This window comes from Glycine max, chromosome 11 (assembly GCF_000004515.6).
Source record: "Glycine max cultivar Williams 82 chromosome 11, Glycine_max_v4.0, whole genome shotgun sequence".
Lineage (NCBI taxonomy): Eukaryota > Viridiplantae > Streptophyta > Magnoliopsida > Fabales > Fabaceae > Glycine > Glycine max.
The window spans coordinates 38,084,356-38,097,559 of NC_038247.2; the positions used below are offsets into that span (position 1 = coordinate 38,084,356).

Consider the following 13,204-nt stretch of genomic DNA (forward strand, 5'->3'; position numbering starts at 1 on the left):
GACATAAAGTATTCCTATGTGAGACCATGCTGCAGAAGAGCAGCAAGTATATAATATTAATGATACTACTGATTTACAATGTGTTTAGGAATGCGTTAGAGTTGAATGGGAAAAATACACTTTCCAATGCAAAAATTACAAAGCAGCAGGGGAGTTGCTTTTGTGTTGCGTTAAAAAGACCAGACACAAACACACTCTTAGTAATGTCAACACACCTGAGGAAAACAAGTAGAAAAATGAAGCAGCACGTCCTTTGTTACTAGTCCATTTTTTAGAAGTCAATACTTGCTTTAAAATGTGATTGTGTTAAAAGAGTGTTGCTAGCATTGCTCAAACAATTATTACCAAAACTTCATGCTGCACACTGTGGTCAAGGGCGAGGACAGCACAAACATGCTTGATAAATTCCAAGGAAGCATCCCCTCTATGGACATCACCCGTAAGTTGAGGAAGGCCTGATGTACTCTGGTTGTTTTCTGATCTGTTCATACCCTTCATATGAAGACCAATATCGTGAACAATTCCTAGCAGTTTGTGTGTGAAATAAGAGCTAATCTGTGGAATCGAATGTAAAACAAAATAAGAATCAACTAATTTCTCAAACCAAGATAAGATGCAATTTCAATTACTTCTTCTGTCATCGTTATACCTGGTCTTTGGTAAATTCTGTTACTTCTGATTCAAAAGCCTCTGCAGCTCCAATGTTAATTGATGGGGTACAGGAGTCACCATTCTGCAATGAGGCCCTGATTTGTGCTTGTTTTTTTGCATAATTCCAGGGAATATACATGAATTGAGAAACGATGAAAACAAAATGGTCCTGCAGAAATCCATAGTATGAACAACTTAGACACAAATGCAGGCCACTTGTATTAAATCAGTCACCATTTAATTTTCAAATCCAGTAAAATTAATCTTCACACTGTAAAGATTGCTTGCCTTCAGCAGTTCTATAAAAAAAAAAAACTACGTACCTCATTGCCCAGAGGCTCTTCGCTATGCGAAGGTATGAGGAAGGGATGTTGTACGCAGCCTTACCCTTGCATATGCAAAGAGGCTGTTTCCGGATTCGAACCCATGACCAACAAGTCACCAAGGCACAACTTTACCGCTGCACCAGGGCTCGCCCTCGCCTTCAACAGTTCTATATTCAAGCTAAAATTCTTACTGGTTAACTTACTTGGATTTTTTTCGGCAAGTATTCAGCAATATTCCAGCTAGATATAATGTCCACTTGAGATTCATCATTTAGAGCTTCATCAGATTTTGTTGGTATTCCACCATAGTTATACTACAACCAGAAAATCACAATAACGTTAAAAATACTTTAAATTACCACAGTTGACAGTTTTATAGCAAAAATTAATGATCTTTGCAAGCAACTAAACCATCCATCATTAGGCATTTGATATCAAAACAAAAATAGCCCAACTAGAAACAAGTACAGCAAGAGATTTAAATATTTATGACAACTACTATCAGTAACATTTTCCCAATAATAATTGTAAGAAAAATTATTTTTCCCTCACATTTGTAAACTTCCATAGTTCAATCATTTTTTTATTTTTCTAACCAACCATTCAGAATAATAATTATGAAATATGCTTGGCAGTCCTGTACTAATTTATTATTATATCTTAGTGACAAACAAGTCCCCTGGCTATTCAGAATTGCTTTAGAATGATTTGAAGATAGAATTCAAATATTATCTTGAAACCAACCCCAGGCTATTCAGAATTGCTTTATAATATGATGCAGTGGAGGCGCTTATTTTTCGATGCTGAAATAGATATGGCCGCCAAGTTTATGGAGGACATAGAAGGCCTCACAATTCATCCTCGCAGGCATGACAAGTGGGTCTGGAAGGGAGACCCAAGCCCAAGTGGGATTTATTCAGTGGAAATGCCATATGAGAATCAGGATAGAGTCTTTAATGATTTATGGGAACTCCAAATTCCAACTAAAGCCTCTTTCTTTGCTTGGAGATTAATTCGGAACAAATTGCCTACAAAGACCAATTTACGTCGGAGAAATGTGGAAATCAATGGCAGTATGTGTCCATTCTGCAGAAATTTTGAAGAGGATGCAGCACATTTATTCTTTTCCTGTGATAGGGTCATGCCACTATGGTGGAAATCGATGTCTTGGATAAATATGGTGGGAGCTTTCCCACAAACTCCGAGGCACCGTTTCCTCCAACATTCCTTTTGCAGGCTTTCGGGTATCAGGATGCAGCGCTGGCAGAGTAGGTGTATATCCCTAACTAGGAGCATTTGGCACCATAGGAATAGGATTGTCTTCTCAAATGACAATTTCAATGCCAACAAATTGATGGAGGATGCTATATTTCTTTGGCTGGACATGACTTAGAAACCTGGAAAAAGGATTTGACTTACCTTTCCATTACTGGTCTAGTAATATCAGAGATGGTTTTTGTAATAGGGGGGGGGGGGGGGGGGGGAGTATATACTGGGTAGTTATATACCAAGCTTACAGTCAGATGTATGGCAGCCTAATTCTTGTTAATTAGCTTGTATTAGGATACCATATTTCTACACATCTTGGTGCTGATTTGTATTTTGAACAGTAGTTCTTGTACTGCTGATTGTATCCAATATAATAGTATTTTTGCTGATAAAAAAAAATCTTGAAACCAACAACTAAGGTTATGTTTGGATTTTTGGTGGGAAGGTCCAAAAGTATGTTTGAGGGTAAAATTAGTTTGGGTCATGTTTGGTTACCCCTTAAAATTATGTTTGAGTAAAATTTTGCCTGCAAACTCAATTTTGGAGAAGCAAGACTTGGGATACTTTTGCAAACTTAAGTTTAACACAAAACTTTATTCCAAACATGCACTAAAGCAGTGAGGCCTAAACAAAGAACAACAAAAAATATGATCAAACCTGATCCATGAATAGCAACGAGCACCAGAACTGCAGTGGTTCAAGCTCAACCCATTCAAATAGATCTCTACAAGAATAAGAAATACAGGGTTTTATATATAGCGACAAACATCAGTTTTAATGTCAATTAAGCTGAATTTGGCAAAAATAGAAAAGACTCATGAGTGATTCTTTCGTCACAACTTTGTGTAATTCAATTGAATTGTAAATTGTTCATTCTTAAATGAAGTTGGACAAAAGTTTCCAGCTTTTGTTATCTTTGGTTGAATTATCCCAAAGATAGCAAGAATATTTTTTTATATAACAAAAGAAAAATATTTCTATGGCTTTTGAAAGACTGACCTTGATTGTATAGTTCTTAACAAACTATCACAGTAAGCTTTGGCTCTAGACAGATCATATTTCCCGGTGTCTATAACAATCTTTGTAAAGTTTGCAAATACAATCATAGCACCTAACTTGCGGAACTCTGCCAACAACAATGCGAAGACCTTTTGCATGACCTATAAATATCAATGCAATCAAAGGACATGAGTGACATGCAATTAAGAGATTTTAAGTTAGATATGTAAATTGCAATCAAATGAACTAAACAAGGACCTACAAGCCTCCAAATATAACATTAACATCCAAACAGGAGCTATATAATGGAAAACCCAAGTAACAGGTAGGAAAGTAGTATGCAATCTCAGGGAATAATCTAATTCACAAAAGCAATTTGGAAATATAATAAACAAAATTTATGGGAAAAAAAGGAAAAATAAGAAATGAATTTCATTGCATGCACTTAAATAGCTTCTCAGTGTAAATTGTTTACCTTGTGGAGTAACTGGTGGAGAGCTGGATCATGAAGTTTTGATTTAGGGCTGCAACATGGGAAGGAATATAGTAATTAATTAGAAAATATAGGGTGGCTGTTAATATACCTTATAGGCAGTTTGGGCCCATAGGCTCATCTGTGGTAGTTTAACAATGGCAAACAACTAAAGTTAGTCAAAACCTGCAAAGCCATCTATACAGATGTTGCAAAATTGAATCAGCATAAACATTTCCGGATGTAACTGCATCTGCTAGGCACCGCTGGATCAACTGTTTAAGGACTCGAAAGGCTTGTGCACATGAGGTAGACTCATCAAAACCATTTTGATCATTTGTGGAAAATGCTCCAGAATCAAGTTCATGACCAAATCCCAATAGAGTGCCTCCTTCCATTTCATTAACTAGGTTGTACTTGAGAAGAGCATTTACAGCCAGGTGGTGTATCTTCAAATAAATAAAATTCTCATTAATTTTTAAATGCTTGCTCAATTTGGTGAAAGTAACTTCAGATTGTCAAACCTTTAGCTCCACAGTTACGTTTCTATAAGCTCCAGGATATGTAAGAACAGGTTGTTGGACCTATTTTCAAATAGCAAAGCAGTCAATTTAAGGAGATCAAAGATGAACATGTTAAATCATCAAATAATGACTAATAACAAGGAAAAATTATTCCCAGGGGACAACTGAGGCAGAATTTGGGCACCTATAGTATTTATTCCAAAAGGTACAAATCTTTTGAACCCACAGTTAAAATATGATCATAATGTCATAGAGACTGGTGAATTAGTTCACTAACTGTTACTAAAACTGGAAGATGTCCCCCAACAGCAGCTGAGTGTTATAGAAAGTTGTTACCACTTACTACTATTTGTAAATAAAAAATAAAAAAAGAGTAGTTGAGTGTATAGTACAGCAACTGGCCAACAGCAGCTTTCATAGGCATGCAGAAATCATTTGTGATAATGATGATGATAATAATATAATTACTTGAGAACAGAACACTAAAGCTTCGCAAAGTTGATAGGAGGAAAACATTAAAGGTCTGTAAAAAATTGAGTTAATAAAGAACCAAAATATCGTTATGGCATACCTCATCCACAAAACAGTTCTGTTCACCATTAATTCCACCTAAATCTGGAAGGCCATCGTCAGATATCCAAAGTACCTGTACAAATGAATATCTCCTTAATGAACTATCATTTTAGGGAATATACTGAATCACCAAATGTCCTTTAAGAAAAAACTGCACCGACATTTGAATATATCAAAGATAAAATCATTTGGTTCATGTGAGACACAAGGGTGCATTTAAAATCTCAGAAATAGAATTGTTTTCTCAAATGAGGAGTTTAATGGACAGAAATTGATGGAGGACGCAATTTTCTTCTGCTGCCTGTGGCTTAGATATTTAGACAATGATTTTGAACTGCCACTCCACTTCTGGGCCAGCAGTATTAAATCTATTGTGTGTGTGTATATATATATATATAATACATACATACTTTTGCTGACCAAAAAAAATACAAACAAAGAAAAGGAAATAAGTTTCATTTTGTTGATAACATTCCAATACTTCAAAATTAAAATCAGAACCTGTTGATTATCATGCAATGCTCTTGAAAAGAAGATATCCGCAATAAATATAAGCCAGTCAAGTTCAAAGTTCCCCAACGGTACCTGCAAAAGACGTGCATATGAAAACAAAATGTTAGAAAAATTACAAAAAAAATTCTCAACTCAAGTATTTCTGTTGAGAAAAATTTACCACAGTTAACGACATGTAAAGAGTGTTGCATATGTTTTTACTTGTCTTGATTAACCACTTTGTTTGGTAAACTGAAAATTTCTTTAACAAATAAATCCTCTTATCTATGTTTTTATAATTTTCCCAAAGATATGCTACAAAAGATTGAAGTACTTACATGGGCATATCTTGAGAGAGCAATTCTTTGATTTAGCCATTGGACTGATGCAGCACAACGTTGCATTCCAGTTTAGCAGCAACTTGTTGCCAGCCAAGAATCTAAAAAAGCCAAAATTAAATATATTAAACAAAAAGAGTGATCTAAATACAGACATACTTGAATAGGACCACTTGTTTAAAAACATTTTTACCTGGTACTGACTATCACGTGCATTATAAGGAACACTCAGGCATGGAAAATTATCCAGAACTTGGATGCCCAATTTTACTAATTGAACATTTGGGCATTCAATGACAGCAACCATAGGCATGTGATTTTCCCTCCCATGACTAAGATTATCAGAGAAGAACAAAATAACTCAGTCCAAAATAAGTAAATAGGAGACAGAATGGGATATTTTAGAATTTCCAGAGCTTATAGAATTTCATAAAAAAGAGAGAATTGGAAAGCCTCATCAATCTTATGAAAACCATAAAGATCGAGCATTGTAAAAATTTGAAGGTGTTATTACTCATAATCTGCTTTTGAACATTAGTTAATGTAACATGTACACAACAGAGTGGCAGACCCCTACGATTAACTCCCCAAATACATGAGTCAGATCAAAATATGGAATTTATGGCTAAAATCAGGTCCAGACAGACCAAACCTTATTTATATTATATATCAACTCAAGTGCTAGTAGCTTATCTATACTCCAGATTCAAAATCTTGTCTCACTCTTACTACACTACAGGCAACAAATCAGTCAGAATTATTACAAATGTATTCTAAAAGAAGAAACTGCATGAGAAAACTCCCTGTTCTTTTTTACAAGTCACTTTATAAAATCTAAGAAGGATTAGATAGTTTTTCCAAGTCTACCCTTAATCTCTAATTACATCATTTTTAATTAGTCTACACTTTCCTATTAAATCCACTTCTCTAATAATCATGCATTGAAATTAATGTGGCATTATAAAGATAGTTAAGGTGGAGAGAGAAATTATTAGAATTAAATAAGGGTAATTCTAGAAAGTTCAGAAAGCATTGTAGTAAAAAACAAAGATAGAAAAAATAACCTGTGACCATTTATTGCTCTTTGCATCACTGCTTCAGCATCCTTGACATGTGCAACATAGTCCAACTGAATATAGGGCATAATTGTACATAAACATGAAAATAGATAACTTCAGACACTTAAATGGAGAAATTTTAAAAGATAAAATAATTAGAAGAACAAATACAGATTTCAAGATATACTGCAAGTAAATAAAATGATAAAAAATTGTTGTAGATTTACCTTGAAATTAATGCCATTCCTCGGAGGTGAATCAATAGACAAAGACTGGCAAGCATCGTGAAATTGTCTTTCAAGAAAAGTCGGTGATAAATCTTTGTTTTGATAGGGATTAACTACCACAACAGTTATTGCTTTTAATGCAGGAAAATATCCAACATATATAGCCCGTCCCTCAGAGATGCTGAAGTTAATAAATGAATCTTAAATGTAAAACTACAGCATTAAAAAACAATGCACAAATAATGGAAAAGTCATGAAATTAATTTTAAAATCAATGAGTTTTTAACTTAAAAACTGAATGAAGAAAATAATTAAACAATGAGCCTCCACTTACCTATGGTAAAAATAAAAGAAGGATATAGATTGTTCAAGATAAGCGCATTCAACTGTGGTCTTCATGTGCAATTCACTCAAATTCCATGGTTCTTGTAGACTACGTTTATTAGCAGTTTTGTCCACCTTACATACACAACCAAGCTGGACAATTGCATTAAATTCCAGTGGCACCTTAGTTTCATATACTCCCTGACATAAAAATTGAATTCAGATAAATTCAATGTAACTACAAATCACATAAATTACACAATGAACATAAAGTTGACAATATAATTTAAGCTCTTGACTGTACCTTAATAACAACAATCCAAGAAATATACATGGTTGTAAGAAATGAATCAAATTTGAAAGAACTCCCATTTTATCTGACGTAAAAGATCCTCACAAATTGGAACACAACTAGTCCCTTTGCACATAGCCACAGTCATATATGAAAGTTGATATTAAAAAAACAATATTACAACTATTATTAGTCAATATTGATAAGTTCTACATTTACAGCATGAACAAATCTAGTCATTTTCTTATCAAAATAAGCTAAACCTACATATCAAAATGAAAGACACTCAAAGCCAGGAAAATTTTAGAATGAAGCACTGCCTTGCTCAAAAGAAGATACAATCTAGTGGAACCGTGTTTTACTAAGGCCAACCATACTCTTGGATGGCATTGAAGTGAACAACACAGAAAAAACTAATTTAACCCAGGAAAAAAATAAAGACAACCACCTCATTGTAGAAATCAAACTACCAGTACTAGTATAAGGATTTACGGTACATGAAATTAACAATCAAATTATAGGTTATACAACAAATTGTTCATACAAAAGTAGGAATCAAATTATTTCAGGAGAAACTCTTGGCAAAATAAATTCATTCAACAACTCTTTGTATATTTTAAATTTCAATAATTCAACAGTTGAATATTTATTATCTCAACTATCACACACATCAAATTCTTTATAAATTGGGCATTTGTAATGAGATAATCTTATAGTAAACATTTACTTATATTTTCGATAAAGGGCAAATTATGTTTTTAGTACCACAACTATTGGAGGTTTTGGTTTTTAGTTCCCCAACTTTTGTTTGACTGGTCTTTGTCCTCAAAGTATTTTTTCCGTTATACTGTTCACCCCTGCCGTTTGAGAGCTCCATTAACTGATGACATGTCCTTCCACGTGGCAAATAAGTATGTGCCACATGTCAAATTTGCTGACACATGATTACATATCATATTTTGTATTTTAATAATTTTGAAATTATTGAAAATGTTTTTTATTTAATTAGTTTTATTAGCCCTAACTTTCTCCTCCACAGGGTCTGGTCGCATGAGGTGGTGATGGATCATGGCTCAGATTTGGGTCGCGCGAGAAAAAGAGAGAGATTGTTAATGATACTGTGGAGGGGAGAGAGTCAATAAAACTAATTAAAAAAAAACAATTTTTCAATAATTTCAAAATTATTAAAATACAAAAATATGATTTTTAATCATGTGTCGGCGAATTTGACGCATGGCAGATACTTAGTTGTCCCATGGAAGGACGCGTCATCAGTTAACAGAGCTCTCAAACAGCAGGGATGAACAGTATAATGGAAAAATACTTTGAGGATAAAGACCAGTCAAACAAAAGTTGGGGAACTAAAATAAAACCTCCAATAGTTGGGGGACTAAACATAATTTGCCCTTTCGAAAAATATATTACATGTTTAAAATTTAATAAAAATTCATAGAGTTGCTCTATTCGATAATATCTTTTAAAGGTTGAATTATTAAAATTTAATATATACAAGGTATATTATTGAACGAAGTAACCTAATCCTCACACACAGAGTTAGATTATAAAGTATGCAGACCTCAACATCAGGATCTGCTAGAAGAGCTGCAAGTTTTTTGCTTGCTTCCCCATATTGAATTTCATTAATTGAGACCTGCAAAATTTCTAAATTAGTATTGCCACATTTAAATAAAAAGATTAATAAGAAAATCTATTTTTAAAAAAGAAAAGCAAGAACCCAGTACCTCATACAAGTTATAACTATGCCGTCCATGAGGAAGAGTCTTGTTAACACGTTTACCCATAAATTCTTCAGTAATGTCTGATCTTGAATTGAGGTAAAAGACTCTAGGAACAGAAACAGGAATCTTATGCATACTCCCATCAACAACAACCCAAGCAAAAAAGTGGCCTATCAGTGAACTGGGAACTAGTTGTATTATCTGAACCAAAAGATTAGAATAAGGAATTTAAAAAATCATACCAATCATATTGAAAAGCTGACTACTTGTAAAATTTAGCATACCTGCCAGTGACGCTTTGTTAAGTCTACCTCAAGCCTTTTAAGATATGAACTGACATGACTTCTGCCCTGATTCCCCTTACCATTCATTTGTTGAAGAACACCATTTACACGGTCAGATTTCTTTGAATTCTCCAATCTGGGAAAGAAAAATCTCTTCATTAGTCAGGTTTTTGTCCAGCAAACAATGTTTAGGAGTAAAGAATCTCAACCTGGTTACTAGTAAAGTCAGTCACAACCATGGGGGGGAATACCATACCACAAAAGCTAGTTGGTGTAGTTTGAGAGCCTAACATCTTATAAACCCCACACTAGAATCTCATACTTCCATGTGGGACTCAATTCTCATACCATGCAACTGCATCCTACCATCCCACCACACTCCAAAGCTCCAATGCCCACACTGCTAGAAAGTCTCACATCGCCTGACTCAATTCTTAGGGTGTAGCTTATATATCCGTTGGACAACTTCACTTAAAACCAATTGGTTTTAAGCTGAAATCTAACATATTATCAGAGCTTATAGCCCATCTTGGTTCTCGCCTATTCTAGTAGTCTCGCCTATTTTGGCAGGCATTTGTGGAGGGGAGATGTTAGGAGTCCTACATCGCCCGCCTTAGTTCTCAGGGTGTAACTTATATATTTGTTGGACAACTTCACTTAGTGCTAATTAATTTTAAGCTGAAATCTAACACAAGGGTTACATACTAGCCATTTGATTAGTCCCAAGTAAACAATGCAATGCCAGCATCACCACCCATGCCACTCATTTGCAGCTGAGAGACACAAGAAAAGCTTTGATAACAATTGATAAGAACCTTGAGAGAACCACACCATAAAAGCTAGCCATTTCATAGTTCTTGTAATGTAGGTTAGGGTCTAACTCAACCCCAAAAGCTAGCTCATAGGTTGAAGGTTGCCCCCTACTTACATACTATATCTTGACACTATGTCTAGTCAATGTGAGATTTGGATTTTTCTCAATACACCACCTCTCGGCCAACACTTTTTGGACTTGATGCATGGATAACATGGTGGGTATCAGTGTATGTAAATATATAACTGTGAAAACACTTTTTTATATTGATTGTAAGGGCTGTTAGCTTTTGCTAACAGCACCCATATAGTAATAAAAAGCTACTGTAAGGGCTGTTAGCTTTTGCTAACAACACCCATCTAGTGTTAGTCAGTAATTCAGGGTGTGTAAGGGCTTTGCTAACTCCACCTCAATAGGGTCAGGCAGTTATAATTCTGTTAGGATTAGTTAGAATCAGTTATGGTTAGTTCAGCTGTGTAGAGGAAACAGTTATGGTTAGTTCACCTGTATAAATACCTCAATTGTAACTAACTCTAACTAACTTTTTAGATCAATAATATCAGCTTTTCTTCTTCTTTTTCTCCTGTGTTCTCTCTCAGTTTATGGAAAAGTGGGTGATTCCTTTTAATGGATTTAGGATAAGACTTGAATACCATCTTAAAATGTGGTTTTGCACCTAACTCAACCCTAAAAGCTAGCGTGTAGGGTGAGGGTTGCCCCTTACTTATACACTCTATCTTGACACTATCTTTAGCCGATGTGAAACTTGGATTTTTTATGGAACTTGACACTAACCCAACCCCAATAGTAGTCAATGTCTAAGGCCTTACAAAACCCCACAGTAGAACCACATACTTCCAATGTGGGACTCAAGTCCCATACACTGCAATTGGATCCTAACACATTATTCATGGTTGGCCCTTCCAGTAGTTCTGGTGGCATATTCAAAGAAAACTGTAGATATTTGTGGTTATCCTATTGTTGTTCTCCTAATTTGAATATCTTGATTGTTGTTGATTAATTTTAGAATAGCTTAGTAAGTACCAAATTCTTGACATAAGACTTGTCTCATACAAAATTCTGAAACAAAGTAATTGCGCAATATACAGGAATATAAACTTCTACTATAAAGTAAAGGAATTTTTTTCAGTAGATCATCCAGCAGATGTAGGTTTAATACGTTGTTTATCTCTTTCCTTTAAACAACCCAAGACAGTCTTTTGGAAGTTGCTCTTAGAATGGGAACCACCCCAAAGAACTTCCTAATATCGATGCATGAACTTAAATATTTAGGTAGCAATGAGACTTTACCTTCGCTTCTTTCTCCTTTCCAGAATATCTTTCCACGTTTGCTTCTTTATTTGAAGCCATCCTTCATAATCTACATTTTTGTCAACTTTTTGTTGTAATGGTTTATTATGCTGTTGCTCTACATCTTGATCATTGAGCTTCCCTGAATGTCGTTCATTATTAGCTTCATAATGCCGTATAATTGGTCTAGGCCTGCATGTAGAACTCCTGTCCTTGTTTCCAAAGTCCTCCAACTCATTAACAATATCATCATCAATCACAAGAGGGACACGATTTGAGTCATTATGCTTTTTTGAGTGCTCATTCCTATTCATTGATTTAAAGGCATCAACTAATTTCCGTTGGCGAAACTTGTCCTCCTTCTCACGGACCTTCTTATGCAACCAATCAGGATGAACCACCCTAGGGACGGGATTTGCAACCTTCAAGCATTAAACTCTTTCAGAAAAAAAATGAGCAAACAAAAATGGATTATTTCAAATCCAGAAAGAAAAAATTGAATGAACCTTTTGCATTGCAGCAGGAATAGTGATAATTTTTTGAATTGCAGAACTAAGCCGCTGCTTGTAATAGGACCAGTCAATTATGGATCGAATGTCAACATCTGATGAGACCTTGCACCATTTTCGGACATAGAACTTCATTACCTCTGCAAACATTAAGCATACACCTCCTTATTTAGAATGTAAACAAGAATAAATTTGTTATTATTTGTGACTTGAAGAAACTCAAAAATAAAAAGTTACCAGCATCAGTTTCAAATATTGCCACAGGAACAGCACGCTCACTTACTGGCGTGCCCTGCAAAAACAATGACCTTTTAAGATAAAAGTAACTAGGCGATAAAGAAGCTGATTATTGTGGGTAAATGAAAAGGGATAAAATTATGTGATTTATGAATTTTCCATTTTATACATGGATCACACCTTGGGTTCACTTGCTACTATGTACTGACATCGAAGACCTTTATCTTTGACCATTGTATCGCCAAGAAAGTCAGCCAGACGTCTAGCAGTGGCAACAGCACAAGACTTCTGCAGACCATAATCAGCGAAAGATTTGCTCATGGTACTTGATTCTGATATATAATCAAGCAACTCACTGTCTGCAATATCCTTTCCCTGGTTCTGTATGACAGAAAGAGTTGATATAATAAGGAAACAGAAAGTTGTATCAGGTCACAATCATCAATATCTTCCACAAACTAATTTGAGCAAACATATATCAATGCTCTTAAATATCATTCAATTATACTAGGAAGTAGAAATTAAAATGAATATCTTTAGCATACATCAAGAAGATCAAGCCAGCCATTTGCCACCGAAGCAACAGCTGAATAGCATTCCTCTAAAGTTGAACCATGGAGAAACTTGTCAAAAAGTTCAGCCTGTTACAAGAAATGTGTTTCACATTATAAAAATGAGAACTTCAAATGGACATTCTAATTTTGCATTCAGAACAGAATAAACATTAAAAAGAACCTCAACATTGAACAATGGTTCAAGGTTGTG

The 13,204-nt window shown here is 34.8% G+C and overlaps 1 protein-coding gene across 1 annotated transcript in view; it reads right to left on the reverse strand.

Annotated features, from left to right (window-relative positions):
- Positions 1–13,204, reverse strand: part of LOC100778115 (DNA polymerase epsilon catalytic subunit A-like) — a 31,031-nt gene that overhangs the window by 1,372 nt on the left and 16,455 nt on the right. The window contains 24 exon segments of the mRNA XM_014764248.3: positions 346–555; positions 650–820; positions 1,181–1,291; positions 2,904–2,970; positions 3,246–3,406; positions 3,721–3,769; positions 3,904–4,166; positions 4,242–4,301; positions 4,813–4,887; positions 5,316–5,399; positions 5,645–5,712; positions 5,715–5,745; positions 5,838–5,976; positions 6,709–6,773; positions 6,930–7,110; positions 7,264–7,454; positions 9,122–9,196; positions 9,288–9,485; positions 9,569–9,704; positions 11,694–12,115; positions 12,200–12,342; positions 12,440–12,494; positions 12,620–12,820; positions 12,985–13,080. Of these exon segments, the coding sequence (XP_014619734.1) occupies positions 346–555; positions 650–820; positions 1,181–1,291; positions 2,904–2,970; positions 3,246–3,406; positions 3,721–3,769; positions 3,904–4,166; positions 4,242–4,301; positions 4,813–4,887; positions 5,316–5,399; positions 5,645–5,712; positions 5,715–5,745; positions 5,838–5,976; positions 6,709–6,773; positions 6,930–7,110; positions 7,264–7,454; positions 9,122–9,196; positions 9,288–9,485; positions 9,569–9,704; positions 11,694–12,115; positions 12,200–12,342; positions 12,440–12,494; positions 12,620–12,820; positions 12,985–13,080 (3,252 nt within the window).